The sequence below is a fragment of the Cucurbita maxima genome, unplaced genomic scaffold, assembly GCF_002738345.1.
Source record: "Cucurbita maxima cultivar Rimu unplaced genomic scaffold, Cmax_1.0 Cma_Scf00018, whole genome shotgun sequence".
NCBI lineage: Eukaryota > Viridiplantae > Streptophyta > Magnoliopsida > Cucurbitales > Cucurbitaceae > Cucurbita > Cucurbita maxima.
Window position 1 is genome coordinate 786373 of NW_019272034.1, and position 16384 is coordinate 802756.

General features: G+C 36.5%; 5 protein-coding genes across 10 annotated transcripts in view; 3 read left to right on the forward strand and 2 right to left on the reverse strand.

The window, feature by feature from the left end:
- Positions 1–522: 522 nt before the first annotated feature.
- On the forward strand, positions 523–3622 carry LOC111492579 (Golgi SNAP receptor complex member 1-1-like). 3 transcript variants are annotated; one of them, XM_023141922.1, is made up of 6 exons: positions 523–807; positions 1379–1618; positions 2319–2486; positions 2729–2842; positions 3170–3279; positions 3440–3622. In XM_023141922.1, the coding sequence occupies exons 1-6, from the start codon at positions 757–759 to the stop codon at positions 3516–3518; spliced, it is 762 nt and encodes a 253-aa protein (XP_022997690.1). In that variant the 5' UTR covers positions 523–756; the 3' UTR covers positions 3519–3622. The 3 variants fall into 3 exon arrangements, with proteins under 3 accessions (XP_022997690.1, XP_022997691.1, XP_022997693.1); XM_023141925.1 differs by lacking the exon at positions 523–807 and adding an exon at positions 991–1184; XM_023141923.1 differs by having other exon boundaries at positions 527–807; positions 3170–3515.
- Positions 3623–4162: 540 nt separating this feature from the next.
- On the forward strand, positions 4163–8662 carry LOC111492582. 4 transcript variants are annotated; one of them, XM_023141929.1, is made up of 5 exons: positions 4163–4654; positions 5246–5358; positions 5464–5604; positions 6622–7187; positions 7481–8662. In XM_023141929.1, exon 1 carries the CDS (start codon positions 4202–4204, stop codon positions 4547–4549), a length of 348 nt encoding a protein of 115 aa, XP_022997697.1. In that variant the 5' UTR covers positions 4163–4201; the 3' UTR covers positions 4550–4654; positions 5246–5358; positions 5464–5604; positions 6622–7187; positions 7481–8662. The 4 variants fall into 4 exon arrangements, 2 of the variants coding, with proteins under 2 accessions (XP_022997697.1, XP_022997696.1); XR_002719904.1 differs by lacking the exon at positions 4163–4654 and having other exon boundaries at positions 5268–5358; positions 7481–7723; positions 8358–8662; XM_023141928.1 differs by lacking the exon at positions 5246–5358.
- LOC111492577 (aquaporin NIP6-1) lies at positions 5213–7703 on the reverse strand. Its single transcript, XM_023141920.1, has 5 exons — positions 7487–7703; positions 6937–7161; positions 6650–6844; positions 6061–6122; positions 5213–5689 (listed from the first exon to the last, which is right to left on the reverse strand). Exons 1-5 carry the CDS (start codon positions 7676–7678, stop codon positions 5488–5490), a joined length of 876 nt encoding a protein of 291 aa, XP_022997688.1. The 5' UTR covers positions 7679–7703; the 3' UTR covers positions 5213–5487.
- A 1381-nt stretch (positions 8663–10043) lies between the features above and the next one.
- Positions 10044–14531, reverse strand: LOC111493208 (50S ribosomal protein L1-like). Its single transcript, XM_023142855.1, is given in 11 exon segments — positions 10044–10326; positions 10666–10712; positions 10817–10904; positions 11540–11647; positions 11734–11774; positions 11885–11947; positions 12236–12338; positions 12429–12470; positions 13645–13716; positions 13893–14198; positions 14201–14531. Coding segments are annotated over 11 exon segments (1251 nt in total). The 5' UTR covers positions 14492–14531; the 3' UTR covers positions 10044–10236.
- Positions 14532–16134: 1603 nt separating this feature from the next.
- LOC111492576 (cinnamoyl-CoA reductase 2-like) overlaps positions 16135–16384 on the forward strand; it is a 2319-nt gene continuing 2069 nt past the window's right edge. Inside the window, exon 1 of the mRNA XM_023141919.1 lies at positions 16135–16317. Coding sequence (XP_022997687.1) covers positions 16164–16317 — 154 coding nt within the window. The 5' untranslated portion in view covers positions 16135–16163. The remainder of the gene's footprint in view (positions 16318–16384) is intronic.

Sequence of the window (16384 nt, forward strand, 5' to 3'; positions counted from 1 at the left end):
TTAAAAATAAAAATAAAAACTTAGGTGTTTGTTTGAGGAAGCAAGCAAAGAATAAAGTTTGAAATGACTAAGGAAAATGTTAATTGGGACCAAAACTATATGCTTTTAGCTTTTTGTTCAAATATTATTATGCATGTATATATATATATATATATATATATATATATATTATTTATTTTTGTTTTGTTTTCTTTATATTTTAGTTCCTAATTTTCCATTAAGAAACTATTTAAATTGAAACATTGGGCTTAGAAAAAATCTCAATGGCCCAATATAAAATAATTGGACCGAACACTTAAAAGGCCCAAATTACAATTTCCGTGAGGATTTGGGCCTAGAAAAAGTCCAGAGAAATTTTGGGCCCAAATTCACGCAAGTGACGACAAACCGGCAACCGCCTTTGACGACGACGTTTCATGAAGAGCTTCAAGCGATTAGAATAAATAGAAGTCAACGAAAAATTTCAGCCGTTGACATATAATGGGGCTCACCGAAGAGCCATATTGCAGAGTTTTAAAATGAGAACGACGTAGAGGATTTGAATTTTTTTTAACTCTCCGGGGGATTACAGATTACGCAAAATTTACCGGTTGATTTTCGGACGATCTGTCTCGTCTCTGAACGAATCCATTTCTCCGTCCTCTAAAGGGAAATTTCACCAATCCATACAAAAAGAGGAGGATTTGAAAAGATTCGAGAAGAGAGGATTCGATTCGCAGAAATTGGCCCCTGTTTTTGTTTCTGATCGATAAATTGATGTCCATATCCATGGAGATGCCTAGCTCGTGGGATGCTCTTCGCAAACAGGTTTGAATCATCAATTTTTTTCGTCTCTTTTCGGTTTTTGGATTCTGTTTGTCTTGCTATACTCATTTTTCTCGATTTGGTTGTATGTTTGGCCCTATTTCTGATTGTCGGTGACCTTGAACATTGCCGTTTGAGAAATGATGATTACGAGCGGTTTTCATTGTGTGTAATTTGAGGAATCAGGAAAGATTGATGGTTTGACTTTTAGGTCGTGATCTATAGCTGTTTAGGTTCGGCGATTGGCTAGTTTTGAATTTGGAGGATCGGGATTTTGGAATTTGAGATGTAATTCTGGTCTTGTGTTCTTGAGCGGGTTTTGTTATAATGACATTGTTGAAGCCGTTAATCGCAGGATTATAATTGTCGGCGCAATTCTTGTATGCTTCTTTATGCTATCTGTTTTTCTGGAAATGATAAGATACTCTATTTTTCGGACGGCGTTGTTCTGTCTCGCCAATTTTATCTCACTTCTTTTGCACGTATGAGAAATTATGTTTTTTCACTCTACATTGTCTCATCTCCAATCTTTGATTTCATTGTTGTAGTGATAATGTTTGTTATGTGCTTACAGGCAAGGAAACTTGAAGCTCTGTTGGATGAGCAGATGAATTCTTTTCGAAAATTGGTTTCAACAAAAGTTTCTACAAATGTTGATGCTGCAGAAAATGATGTTGAATCTGGGATAGAACGTTTGTTAAAGCAGCTACAACAAGTGAATTCACAGATGCAAGCTTGGGTCACATCTGGTGGTTCTGAAATGGTTTCCCATACCTTAACTAGACATCAAGAAATTCTTCAAGATCTTACGCAGGTATATCTTAATTTTCTTTTTCTACTAGCAATGTGGATCTTTTCGCATTAGAAGGGAGGAACTGCTATCGGGTACTTTGTTTTGTTAATTTTTGTCTCCTTCCAATTCATTCTGTTGATTTTTTTTTTTTAAGATAATCTGTTTTGAAGATTTTCCTTAACAACAGTGAACTCATGGATTTGGTTTGTCGTTTCTGTAATGCTAAGAACAAAACCTTGGGGTGTGTATGGTAGGTGATTCAGAAACAAGAATATAGAACACAAGGGATTTAATTGAAATCAGTGTTTCATTCCATGTTTTTTACTGTTGCTGAATATAGATTTTGAAAACACTAAAAATGTATAAATGTTGATTCAAGTACTATTTTCAATGAATTTAATAAATTTGAAAACAAGAAATTGAATTCAAATAAAATACCACATATGTTCTTATTTTCCCTTATTTTGATGATCTCTGCCCTCTAATTAATGATATTTTTGAATGGGAAGAGTGGTGAGAATGAGGGTAACCATTGGACCTCTTTAGGCTCATTTGTGAGACCTGGTCTATAATTACTCTATAGGAAGCATCAAGCTAAGCAGATAGACATAGTCCAGCTTCTGCAAGTTTCTTTTCTTTTGATCTTCATTGTTTTGCTACAGTTCCGTTGTGAATATGTCTCATATGGAATCTTAGACCAAGTTTTGTCGATTTAGTGCAGGAGTTTTATCGTCTTCGCTCCAGCCTCAGAGCCAAGCAAGAACATGCTTCACTTCTAGACGACTTCAGGGAGTTTGATCGTTCAAGACTCGAATTGGAAGATAGTCCGGGTTCTTCAGAACAAGCTCTTCTAAAGGAGCACTTATCTGTTAGCCGTAGCACAGGACAGGTATTTCTATTTATGTCATAGTTATTTGCATGAACACCATTATAGTCAACGTGAAGGTTTGGTATTGATATCTTTGATCAAGTTTCGTATTTGAAATGGTTTATTGACATTATGTATAAGTAATCATGTTCAGCAACCTGTCATTTGTTTTCAGTTTAGTAAACAGCTACTTACATATTGGAATCAGGCGTCTGGGTTTTTACTGAATTTTTACTGAGATTTACTGAATTTTCGTATTATAGATGGATAATGTGATTTCACAAGCTCAAGCAACCCTAGGTGCACTTGTCTTCCAGCGATCGACCTTCAGTGGCATCAACTCAAAGCTCAGTAACGTTAGCAGTCGCCTTCCATCCGTAAGTGATTTTATATATATATTTACGAGTTTTTTTTGATCGGTAACACAAATAGTTCTCAACTCAAATAGTTGCTAAAATGAGATTTCATACATGCATAATAGATCTGGTGGAAAGAATGTCGATTCCGGATGAAATAAGACAATGATGAATTAAAAAAAAAACATCCGACACTTTTTTTTTCTTCAAGTTCAATGATTATACGGAGGTGTAAGGACTCAAATTTTTAACCTTTTAGTCCGAACGTTAACGGGTGGCATAAATCCTTGTTGTGTTGTATTCAAATGGTGAATCCATTTGATTGATTTGATTTGAATGATGATCCAGGTAAATCATATTCTTGGAGCAATAAAGAGGAAAAAGTCAATGGACACGATCATACTCTCCCTTGTGGCGTCCGTATGCACATTTCTTATCTTTATCTACTGGTTGACCAAGTGAGTTGTGATTATGTTCTTGGAAACCGTGTTGAAGTTGTGAGCTTTTGTTGTTTCCATACTCTTTACAGGGTCCATCTTATCTTTTCTTATTGACTCTATTTGTAACGATTTTTACCTCAGTAATTCATTAAATATTCTTCATATTGTCGTGTCGCAGTACATTAATCCCTTGTCGGGTCGGGGTGGCATGGAGTGTATGTAATATCAACAATGTATATGCCTCGCTTGGAAACTGAAGTGGATAAAATACTCATGTATTCTACGTTATAGAGTAGAACCTTAAAGTAAAGAATGTACAATTACATTAAAGAACGACTATGCATGATAGTATATGTTCAAACACGTATGTTAGTATATGTTCAAACACGTATGTCTATAATTACCATTATCTTGGGGGCTATCTTGGGGGCGAGAACACTGCTACTCCTCTCTTAACAAACCCTTGGATCCATATTTTCTCAAATGTCTATAATTACAATTATCTATATATATGTATGTTTGGATTACTTTCTATATGTTTTATAGATATGACTCATTATAGAGCAAAATAGAATTGTGAATTAGTTTGTGTGCAATTAATGTTCACACCAATTTCGGTATAGTTCAATGGATAAGATACTCATCATCCTTAACAAGGTTGAAAATTTTAATTGTCATTTCACGTTTAGCATAGTTCAATAATAAGATATATAACTTCATATTTATTAAAAAAATATATAAGATCTAACTCATCTAATTAAAAAAAAAAGAAAGTAAAAATATCAATTTTGAAAATTTGAACAAAATATAAATGAAATAGCAAATTAAAGCAAAGCATTATTGAACTGAAAATTGAAATTTTAACCTAATTTTAAATATAAATCAAATAGGAAATTAAAGCGAAGCATCGAACCAAAAAGAGAGGGAAACCAGAGCGCGAATGGACGACGACGAAGATCCATGGTTTGCTCCCGACAAGCTCTACCACTTCCTTCTCTGCTTCACTCTCACCGTTTTCTTCGCTGCATTGGCCACACTGACACGGCATCCATTCATCCGCCGCCACTCAATTATGATTGGATCCGTTCTTTCTCTTTTCGCCGGAGCCGCCAAAGAGGTCGCCGATGAACTCGGCTTCTTCAAGTCAGCCGGAGCGTCTACCAGGGATGCTGTTGCTGATCTCATCGGCGTTTTGATCGCTTCTTTTTTTCTTCACGCTCTCAGATTCTTGATCCGCAGGGGTGGCGGCAAAGAAGCTAGCCCTAATCGAGACATTTTAATGGTCTAAGAGGCTTGGTTTTTCGAGCACTTCTGTACGAAAGTGAACGGTTTTATTTCGATTTAGGACTTAGTCCTTTGTGGCGATTTTGAGAAACGGAGGGATACGTTGGAGGTGAATTGAACTTCTGTGTTCTGTTTGAGAATGTGGTTTAGTTTTTCTCATTTCGGATCAATGTTTGAAATTGGGTTATAAATTATACACTAACTGAGATTCCATGGCATGATTGGTTGATGTTACTTCTTTTTTGTGTTGGTGAAGAAATATTAAACTTCATTTACTGTGCTATGTATATTTGAAGGTGAGAATTGTAAATTAGAAAAAAAAAAAAAGTATAGTTTTATGCTTAAAGTACTGCATTTCATGATCAGCGATGTGTTTAATTACGGAGTTAGCGATGTGTTTGATTAGATTTTCTGAACTGGTTGATTGCAGTATAGAATCAAAGGATCTTCATGGTTTAGCTCATTCTTTCCTTCCCATTTTGAGTAGTGTAAACATGATATCCCACCCTCCTGACTGGAATCCACACTCGTTCTTTCTATAATCAAAATGCTGTAGACTCAAGTAGTTATTTCATGAGATTAGTGAAAGTGTATATAAGCTTACCAAGAACTTATTGTATAAAAAAGAACACAGATTATGTGGTTTTCTGGATGTTGCCCCAATTGATTTTACAAGTCAACTTCTATTGCTTCATTTCAGATTACAAGATAATTCTTGGGAGTTTCTTTTTCATTGTTGAAAACTGGAAATCCTTTGTATCATCATACACAAGACCGATATCTGAACCCAGTCTGTCGATGCTGTTCTGTCATGTATTTGCTACCAAGAATTCATTTGGTTTTCCATCTTATTGTTCTTTTATGATCTGTATGTTCACTCAACAATCTAATGATCATCACGTTTTTCGGGTTATACAGGTAGATCGGGCGAGGGAGCTGTCATCATCTTCGAAAGCTTCTTGCAGTGGAAGGCAAGCGTGCATCGCCATCTTGGTCAGGCAACTTAATTGCAGTGTAGATTCCAGCTCCACACAATGTCCCTAGTATGGGAGCTGTGAGGTAAATCCATATGGCTCTAAAATTGTTTGCTGCAATGGCTGGCCCCAGTGTTCTCACTGGATTCATTGAAGCTCCAGTCGTTTCCCTATAGCATGATCAAAATGAAAAGCTTTTAGTTTGTTCCTTGTTTGGTGAAGGTGGTGAAATTGTTCATAAGATGCTCTAAATTACAAACTGTTTCCTCTTCAAAACTGGAGCCACTTAATTGACATCTACTTAACTAGTTCTAATTGCATCATACAGGAGGATCCACATTTTTTTTCTTTGAAGAACATGAATGAACTTGGTTAACCAATTATAGCGTTTTACACACTCAAAATCCACACACTAGAAAAGAAATAAAATAAATCATGAGCTCTAATACAGTCAACTCAACACATTTAGCGAAATACAAAGTGTTAGCTCAAGAGTATGATTGCCCTTGTCCAATAATTTAATGGGATTGTTTGAACATACCCGGCGATGAGGACATTGAGCATGACTGTTGCTCCCACAACGATTCCCGCCAACTCTCCCACCTGCATTTTCTTTTCATATTCAATCCCAAAACTTTATTTATTCATGCTTGTAATAGATAACTTTTAAAAAAATTTAAGGAATACTCAGAATAATAAGAGCTTAGGATTTGAAATAATTTAGTGGACCCATAGATATGTTAAAGACCTTTTTAGTAGTGTCAAGGAAGAACTAGTTTGGTTAATCCATGCATAGCTCCTCAATGAATCACAAGACATCAATTATCATCTTAAAAGGTCAATAATTCAATTCTCTACTCATTTCTATGTTTTAATTTTCCGAATGATTATTTGAATCCAAACAAATTCAAACTTAGAATCTTGAAATAATTATTAATATCTTGTCTAGTTTAATTGTTCCTAGGTTGGCTTGGTGTTACTTCCTTTTTTGTCTTAAGGTTTTGAATACATAGATTTTAACTTAGTTTTAGTACATTGAGCATTATTACTTGCACGTTGTATGACTAAAAATAAAGCTTATTTTTTTGTGTTTTTATTGAAGAAGGAAAGAGAAAAGAAGAGGTACTTACAGCCCGAGTATCGGTGGCAACGGCGGTAATGACAAACATGAGGTTGAAGCTAATGATAAACTCAAGAGCAAAAGCTTGAGAATATCCACATGAAGGAACAGTCACTCCTCCACCCATAAAGGGATCAAATATCCATTTCAATGCAAATGACGCACATAGAGAAGCTACTATTTGAGCTCCAATGTACACCGGCACCTGCAAAAGGCATATCAGAAAAGCTCAAAAGATTTTAAGCAACTTTTTTGAAGTTAAAAGATTGAATACCATGGAGATCTCATGGCGGCTACCTGCTTCCATGGAAAGTGCTTTAGTGCAGCGAAAGCAATGGTGATGCCTGGGTTCAGATGGGCTCCGGAGATGTGGCCGGTCGATAAGATGACAACCATCACTGCCATGCCTGTGGAGGCTGCTAGGCCAATGAGCGTTTCAGTTCCTTGTATCTTTTGGTTCACGATAGCAGTGGCAGTTCCAGCAAAGATGAGCATCAGAGTGCCAATGAACTCCGCTCCAACCTATTGATATAGCTTAACTGGTTAAGGTACATATCTTTAACTAAAGTGTTTGAGATCCATATCCTTCTGCCCAAAAAAAATCTCTATTTTAAAAATTTAGAAAAATATTTGAAGGAACTCTTCTTGAATATCACTTTGTTTTAGGAATCCTTTTGAATACAAGACAGTAAGGGGAAGACAATTGTCTTCTTCTTCCTTCTTTACACCATTGAAGTTGAAATGAAAAATTAGAGGGTTAAAATATAAAGTGACATTGAAAAGAGATGTGGTTCGGTGTAAAGTTTTGAACTTTAGCTACCAAAATGACATTTCCTTGTAGGGTTACCTTCCTTGCAAGTGAGACTTTAGATAAGCTTCCTTCTTCGGTGCCCCAATCATCAACATTGAAGGAGATGCAGCTCTTGAGAAGAGACCTTTTACCATTCTCACTTCCTTGGTGATTCCCCTTGTGTCCTCCAAACAGTGGGGCTCCGGGCGTCCCCGGCGTCACAGGCGAAGGAACTTCCTCTGTGTCCATAACTTGAAAGCTTGAGAGAAGAAGAAAGAGTGGGAACAAAGAAAGGTAAACTTTTTTCAATTTTGTTTTGGGGTTTGTCCCGTTGTCTTTGGAGAGTGAACTAAGCTGAATGATTGATTATTTATAGAAGAAAATTGGTTGACTTAAGAGAATCCCAAGGCAAAAAGAGAGAGAACACAAGTCACTGGCTGTTAATAAATTGGTCCTATCTCATCATTCTTAGTTTTGATTTTTTTATTTTCATCTTCAAAGTTTTTTTGGATTAGTTAAGTTATAATTGAGCTGATATCACAGATTTGATATTTAATAATCATTGTACATCTCTCAAATGCCATTATTCATTGTTGCCTTCAATAATATGGATCTTCTAAGATCACTTGGATATTATTTCCTATGATCTGATCTGAAATCAGGTATAATGATTCGATGGAATGCTATAGTTCTAAACAATCCTTTGGATGATGATTTTTGTTCTTGAGTCTTGAATTTTCATGATTAGATTTGGTTTTTTTTTTTTTATTATTTGAATGTTAGAAATTATTAGAAAAGACAAACTGTAACGTGGCAAACACTTGTGCACGTTGAATGTATGATTTCATTACACCTTGATATTCAAGGTTATATAGAAAGTAGACATAAATCAATATTATTTGAGCTAACATGTGCCTTTTTGTCTTAGAAAATCAAAACATGTGTGCCTTAGAAGGGTAAGAAAACATTACATGTGCCTCTGAGGTATAACAAATAAGATGTCTCCCTCATCCTTTCATTCACCCCTCCTTGCCAATGGGAGCAAATTAAGGCTACTAGCAATCAGCTAACTAGCTAGGGCAGCCATGGGAAGTTTCCTCGGGCTCGGGCGACCGAATAAATAAAGAAAATCGGTCGAAATGTACACAATGCGAACTATTTGATTCATAAAATATTGTTTCCAACACATGAATGGTGGTATATGATGAAGTATCCTTGAAGGTCTTTAGCTAATTAGAATTTTAATCTCCTATTAATTAAAATAAGTATAAGATTAATAAACTATGGAAGGTGATGTAGAGAATCTCTTAATTTACAAAAATAATAATAATAATAATAAAAATAATAAAAAAAAATTATATTTATTCCATATTTGTTTCATAAATATTGTTCTAACACATGGTTGATTTCGATCCATTATTTCTTAACTTAAATTTATTAGTCTTCTTTTTCATGTTAATTATAATAGTTTTGGTACGAGGACGACCTCGTAACACTAAAGAGAGTATCATAATACCATAAAAATATAGAGAATCAATACAAAAAAGTTGTAGTGTGAAGATGTTGAAAGCAGCGCTTCAATGCAGCAACATTTTGAAGAACAATCTAAAACTTACAAGCACAAAATACTATAAGGGTCCGACCTATTTACGGGTTAGGTCAAAATAACATAATTCGTATATATTCTAGCAAAAAGGTTTTTTTTGGATTGAGTGTGATGTAAGCGTTTCTTCTTTAATAAATGTACAAGGAGTATATTGAATTTTTGGGGTACGAATTTTCTTGTATCGGAGGGATTGTGTACTTTGTTTATTTCCAACAAACAATAGCTTTTGTCGGACTATTGAGGATTAGTTTTAGTTTGTATTTGAATTTTGAGGCCTTCTTGTAATCTCGAGATTGTAGTAAACCTTGAAATTACATAAGACTAGACCTAAATCGAGTTTGGAGCGAACTAGGTATAGCCTTCAACGTCGTTCTCTTTTTTCGTATCTCGTTTTTTTTTACTGTTTATGACTTACTTATTGCTTTCACGTATAATTTTCCTCCCGACATGTGCGTTGGTAGCATATATATTGTGAGGCTAAAATGACTCTCTTTTTGCCCTAAGAAAGATGCTTGTTTAAAGCATGGTTAGTGTGTTCAATACAAAAGCATCAATATTTTATAGATAAAATTAGGCCTTCAAATTCTTCAAGTGATTGAATTCTAACATTCAATTAAGATTATTCCAAAATTAAAGAGAATTATTAATCAAAATCAAACAAGAGAAGTGGGGAAGGACCCTAAAAAGTTGAAGATAGAATATGAATAGGTGGTATATATTTGGATCCATGTGTGACCTAAAAATGCCTTATTTTTTATCTATCTTCAAAGTTTCCCCCAATTGGGTGACAAAGAATTTCACATCTTTCCATCTTCTTTCGTCATCATTATTCACTTCTCGAACTTGTGCTAAAAATTTGAATGATTATCAGCTAGTTCGAATCCTTAGTTGAGATATTTAATTTGAAGAAATAACACAATACGGTTAAGAAAAAAGAAACATTGAATACCATAAATTTATCAAACCGAAGATAGCTCAACCTATTTAGGTGTATACCAATAAGTTGGAGGTTTCAATTCCCTTCGCCTCCATATATTGTTTAAAAAAAAAAAAAAAGAAGAATGACATTGATATTCATACGAGCAATATGGCGCAAAAGAGGCTCGAAGGCTTGCTACGGAACTTCATGCTTTGTGACAATAAAATTATAGTTGGGGGAAGGGAAATCAAAGTTGAAAAAATGGCGACGAAACGACCTGTATTATCGAACCACGCCGCTTAAGTACTTCTTGTTGTATTGATCTGCAACTTTGGACAACGATTGTATCGTAATTGGAAATCCAGGACCCATCTGCACATCAAAAAGAATAATGAATTGCTTCACTATTTATTAGACATTTAGCAGTTGCCTTAGCAGCATGAAGCATGGAATATCTTAAAGTTGCAGTGAAGATAAGCTCTAAGCTCGTCTATTATCAGAATGTTTGTAGCCAAAAACTTTCAAGATCCATGTTCAAGTTTGAAATTAGAAACTAATGAATGATTGAGTAACTTTGAGTATTGTATAATCCTAGTAGAATTCCTGAGGGATTTTGACACAATCATTTTAGCTGAACTCAATGGTTTTATCACTATGCCCCATATGAAATGTGGACACTGCAATGAATGGAACGAGGTTTAAAAGAATTACCGTGCTACATACGTGGAAGGAATTTACATATCCAGCATATTTTGAGGCTGCAAGTAATGACAGCATATTTTAAGTTCAATCACAAATAAACTTGCATTGATTTTTGGATATTCATCCACCACAGATTAAGAGAAAATGAGAGAGAACTTGCCTTTTTTCAAGCCTGCAGGCTTTGCAAGCAAAAGAGCATTCACAAATGCACCTATATTTTCTCGTAAGGACTCTTCTGAATGACTCACCTGCAAGAAATAGTTTACGTTATTTAGACTTTCTCTTTCGGGCTTCCCTTTAAGGTTTTTAAGACGTATTTGCTGGGGAGAGATTTCAACACCCTTATAAAAAATGCTTCGTTCTCTCTAATTGATGTGAGATCTTACAATCCACCCTCCTTCAGGGTTCAGCGTCTTTGTTAGCACAACGCTTGGTGTCTAGCTCTGATACCATTTGTAACCGTCAAAGCCCACCGCTAGCAGATATTGTCCTTTGAGCTTTCCCTCAAAGTTTTTAAAACACGTCTGCTAGGGAGAGATTTCCACATCCTTATAAAGAATGCTCCGTTCTCCTCTCTAATCGATGTGCGATATCACAATCGACCTCCTTTCAGGGCCCAAAGTCCTTGCTGGCACACCGCCCGGTGTCTAACTCTGATATCATTTGTAATAATTCAACCCTACCATTAGCAGATATTGTCTTCATTAGGCTTTCTCTTTCGGGCTTCCCTTCAAAGTTTTTAAAACACGTCTGCTAGAGAGAAGTTTTCACACCCTTATAAAGAATGTTTCGTTTTCCTCTCCAACCGATGTGGGATCTCATATTCACCATGTTGATTTCTCATAAAAACAAGCAACATACGTTCGACTAAAGTGATTTTTACCTTCCCAAGTCCCACATGAACAATAGACGTGGAATCCATTTTAAAGTGCATGTGACCTTCTCTTGCTTTCTTTAAAGCCCCTTTGATATCACTGGTCACAGTACCTAGGTATACAATATATCAGCAAATCTGAGTTCATTTCAATTTCTAAGAAACCAAGCACCATAGAAACAGAGGATTATGGGCTCACTTTAGGATCTGGTAGCAATCCACGCTGTCTCAAAATCTTTGAAATCTGAACAGTAATTAAGGTCAAACTTTGAGTAAGCTTTTTATATATATTCTGTAAGCAGCCATCAGCATAGAACAGCAGACCAAACCACAAAAATTTTAAATCCTATACACCTTGCCAATGCGCCATCATTTCAGGGGTTGAGAAACACTTATCAACATTGAATTTCCGACTGGCTGCATACACAGAGTAAGAGAAATGAAGTCCCAAACATTGATTAGCTACATATTCAAGTTTGATCATCAAACTAACAGGGCTAACTAGATTTTGTAAATCTTTTTATCATTTTCTCAATGACACTCCTAGAGAATATAGAGAGGCTTTAAAAGGGATTAGTTTCGTTAAATTTGGTGAAATTGAAATTTTAAGGAAAAAATTGACTCGTTGAGTCGAGTATAAGTACAAGAACGAAAATGAAATTTTCCCTAATAACAAAAAAGAAAACCAACAGGGTCAATTCTTACTTGCAATTTCTCCTATAAGTTCAAGGCCGCCTACAATATCGGCTCCTGCAGCCCTTGCTTCCTCAGCGTCAGCCCCTTCAGCAAAGAAGGCTACTCTGACAGTCTGAAAAGTAATGTATTTTTTTTTCAACATAGTAACTATAATATTGAGTTCCAACGTGACATGCTCATTCAAACAAAGTTCAGATGCTACCTTCCCAATGGAATGGGGCAGAGTCATGTTACCCAGAACTTGCTGCATTTCATAAAAAAAGAAAGCTATGAATGCAAACAATATTGCAGTAGAAAAAAATATTGTCAAATCTATGTAGAATATCACAGAAAGAATCAGCAGGAGAAATGAAGGAATCATTTTTATCTCATGTTCTAAAATAAAAAATCAAGGACGTGACTTTTGAAAGTTATTATTTTTTATCTCGTGAGTTTCTTATCAAAACTTGACTCTTCTCACAAGATAAATGTAACAGTCCAAACTCACCGCTAGCCGTTATTGTCCGCTTTGGCCTGTTACGTATCACCGTCAGCCTCACGGTTTTATGTAACAGGCCAAAGTGGACAATATTTGTTAACAGTGGGTTTGGGCCGTTACAAATGATATCAGAGCCAGTAACCGGAAGGTGCGAGGCATTGATCGGAGTAGGGCTAGACCCTCTCCATAGTATACGCGTTTTAAAATCGTGAGGCTGATAGTGATACATAACGGACCAGAGCGAACAATATCTGCTAGCAGTGAATTTTTGCTATTACAAAGGGTATCAGAGCCAGACACCGAGCACCGAGCAGTGTGCCAGCGAGGATGCTAGACCCCAAAGGGAGGGTGGATTGTGAGATCTCATATCGGTTGGAGAGGGGAACGAAACATTCTTTATAAGGGTGTGGAAACCTCTCCGTAGCATATGTGTTTTAAAACTGTGAGGCTAATGACGATACATAACAGACCAAAGCGGACAATATCTACTAACAGTGGGCTTGGGCTGTTACAATAACTACCAGGCTATACTACATCTAATTGTATAATATTAAATTCTAAGTAGGTGTTCATCATAGCTTGAACTCATTCTCAGTCATTCTCTCTAAGCTACTCATTGACATGGCTATTATTAAACAAAAAGGCGCCAAAATAAACAACTGATCATTCGAACAATGAATCAGACAACCAAATCATTCGTATATATGCCGTGTAAAGCTACTTCGATAACTCTATTGCACACACTAGTGCAGCTGCAAGGCCAGCTTCAATCAAACCAACAACACTTACCACATTCCAATCACCCAGTGAGTAAGAAAATTTTGAGGTTTCTTTAGTCCCCTAAAACTCCATTGTTCCTAAGCAATTAACTGAATCATTCAAACTCTATTCCTACTGAGAGATAACAGTCCATGAAGTACAGAGATAATAGGCACATTACCATTTTCCTGGCATCGGCCCCCAATCTTGCATGTGCTTCAACAGTCTCATCAAAATTTCGCTTGGTACTAGCCTGAACTTAATTAGAACAAATTAAAATTAAACAATGAGCCATTTCATAAGTTATAATCTACCACTTCAATGTTCATACTATTCATCACTGTCGGAAAACAGCTTTCTATTCTCTAGAAACGCCCTCAGTAGAGAAAATCCTGATGAAAAATTAAAATCATAAGCTTAAATACTGACCTTCACTTGCCGGATTGCGTCCATCAAATCAAGAACCACCTTCTGCTCCTTTTTCTCAACCTTGATCAGCATTGGAAATGGAGCAGTAACTTTATCTTCTTCCGAAACCCTAAAAACCCTCCTCCTCCACTGCATCTCCGCCTCAATTCTCTTCCTCTCCTCCTCCATTTGCGCACTCTCCACACTCTCTTCTCCTTCGCCCGCGGCCGAAACCCTGTCTTCTGGAAGCAGAGCAACACGCGACGGATAAGACACCGGAGCTATAGATGGAGTATCCTTCATATAGCGAATATCCTCGCGAGTCCACAACCTCCCTCCGGGCTTGGAGGCGGAGACTGGATCAATTCTGGGGAATCGAGGTCCTGAGCGGATTGGGGCTTGGGATTAATGGCGTAGGAAACGGGCTGAATAGGAGCGGAACGAGGGGTGGAAGTTTTTGGAGAGGATTCATTGGGGGGAGAATCAGGATCTGGGCTGGATTCGGATTGAGAAGAGGAGAGGTATCTGTGAAATTGAAGAAATTGTGGAGGTGAAAGAGAAGGGGGTTTTGGCAGGCAATGGCCGCGAGACTGAGTGAGGATGAGCTTCAGCACTGCCATTGATGGATTGAAGCTCGAGAAAAAAGAAGAACAGAGGACAGAGGTTTTAGAGGTTTTAGAGGTTGAAGTAGGAGGAGGTCGCCGCCAAATCTCCTCTTGGTTTAAAAAACCGGGTCGGGTCGGGTCGGGTCGAATGTGGACTAAATCTTGTAGAGGTAATGTTTAATTAGTTTTTAGTATTTTTATTGTTTATTTTTTTTTTTTTTTGAAGTATGAGAATTCAAAATCTGTATATTATATAAAAATTAAATGGACAGCCTTTATGTTTCTCTTTGTTTTGTTGGTCCTTCGGTAGAGAATATATGAACTATGTGACAACCGAGTAAAGGAGAGATACCAAAATTAAATGGACAGTCAAAAACGGTAGAGAATATATGAGCTATGTGACAATCGAGTAAAGGAGAGATACATGAATGAACTGAGACTATCATGTAACAGTTCAAGTCTAATGCTAGCAAATATTTTCCAACCCATGTAGGATTTTACAATTCACCCCCTTCGAGATCGTTGGCACACCGCCCAGTATCTGACTTTAATACCATTTGTAACCGCTCTAGCTCATCGTTAACAAATATTGTCTTCTTTGGACTTTTTCATCTGGGTTTCCCCTCAAGGTTTTAAAACGCGTCTGCTAAGAGAGGTTCCACACTATTATAAGGAATACTTTGTTCCCCTCTCAAATCGATGTAGGATCTCACAATACATCCAAATGAGAGCAATCATGAGGATAGAATGTTAAGAAAGACTTAAAAGAGTCGAAAGTTACCACCTAACACCTTTTAGATAACTCAATCATAAGAACTCCATGATTAATCTGTGGGGTAGTCTTCACTCTTACAAACGATGATCAAGTAACGTGGCCATGTTACAATACAATGTTGGGCTATCTCGTACCTAACTCGAATTTCAAATCTTGATCCATATCTAACCAACCTCAGGAAATGGAAGGAATCTTCTATCTTAGCTGCACAAGTAAAGGGGTAGTTAACTTGTTGTTTGACTTTGAGAGCTTCTTAGCTATAATTTTTTCTTCAAATTGGTAAAATATTTAAGTCAAAAGTCAAATTTTGGTATATATTTTTTTGAAAGTAGATGAATTATTATTCAAATTTATCATTAATTTACCAAACCCTCCACACCCACAAGGTTACTGTCCTTTACAATGTCTCAAGATTTCACGACATGTCGAAGAGAAAAACGTCTAAGCTATATTTTTAAGGGGAAAAAAAGTCAATATGACGTTTTCTTCAAATAATTTAATATGAGTTTGGTGAAGAAAGAGTTGAAGTTGGAGTCTTGTGCTTGACGACACCTACCTCATTGAAGTTCTAAGTGTCGTGTCATCATTCTCTATTGAACAACAAGCTTGATTCATTTCACACATACCAAAAAAAAAAAAAAAGTGTTTTATATTTTTATATATACTTCTCGTTCATGGTATCTGGGTCGTTTCTAATTTTTGTATTTTGAGTTTCATTTATTTGAGAGAGGAACGAGTTCCTGAACGGTTCTACTCTAAAAGAAAGTAATATGAAATGGTAAAATAATTAGGTAGTAGTAGGTGCATCAATGGTGAGAGTTCTTGTAAAGCTCTTCCTTTTTTGCCTTATAAAACCAAAACCAAAATGCTTACTCCTAACGCCCTCATTTATTCCATTCTCACCCATTCAAAATGCCCCTTGCTGCCGCCGCCGCCGCCGCAACCGCCGCCGTAGCTTCCGGCCAAACTGTTTGTGTCACCGGTGCTGGTGGCTTCATTGCCTCGTGGCTCGTGAAGCTCCTTCTCCAAAAGGGTTACAGCGTTAGAGGCACTGTCAGAAACCCAGGTTGGTGTCTTGGTTTATGTTTTTTTTTTTTTTTTTTTTTTTTTTTTTTTTTTTTTTTTTTTTTTTT

Bases quoted from the DNA above. Each gene is read 5' to 3' on its own strand.
- LOC111492577 (XM_023141920.1), bottom strand. From the start codon at position 7,678: ATGGACACAGAGGAAGTTCCTTCGCCTGTGACGCCGGGGACGCCCGGA. The intron at 6,123-6,649 runs GTAAGTACCTCT...AAGAAAATGCAG, and splicing joins TTGCCACCGATACTCGGGCT to GTGGGAGAGTTGGCGGGAAT. The intron at 5,690-6,060 runs GTATGTTCAAAC...ATCATGCTATAG, and splicing joins CTCAATGTCCTCATCGCCGG to GGAAACGACTGGAGCTTCAA.
- LOC111492582 (XM_023141929.1), top strand. From the start codon at position 4,202: ATGGACGACGACGAAGATCCATGGTTTGCTCCCGACAAGCTCTACCAC.
- LOC111492579 (XM_023141922.1), top strand. From the start codon at position 757: ATGTCCATATCCATGGAGATGCCTAGCTCGTGGGATGCTCTTCGCAAA. The intron at 2,843-3,169 runs GTAAGTGATTTT...ATGATGATCCAG, and splicing joins TTAGCAGTCGCCTTCCATCC to GTAAATCATATTCTTGGAGC. The intron at 3,280-3,439 runs GTGAGTTGTGAT...GTCGTGTCGCAG, and splicing joins TTTATCTACTGGTTGACCAA to TACATTAATCCCTTGTCGGG.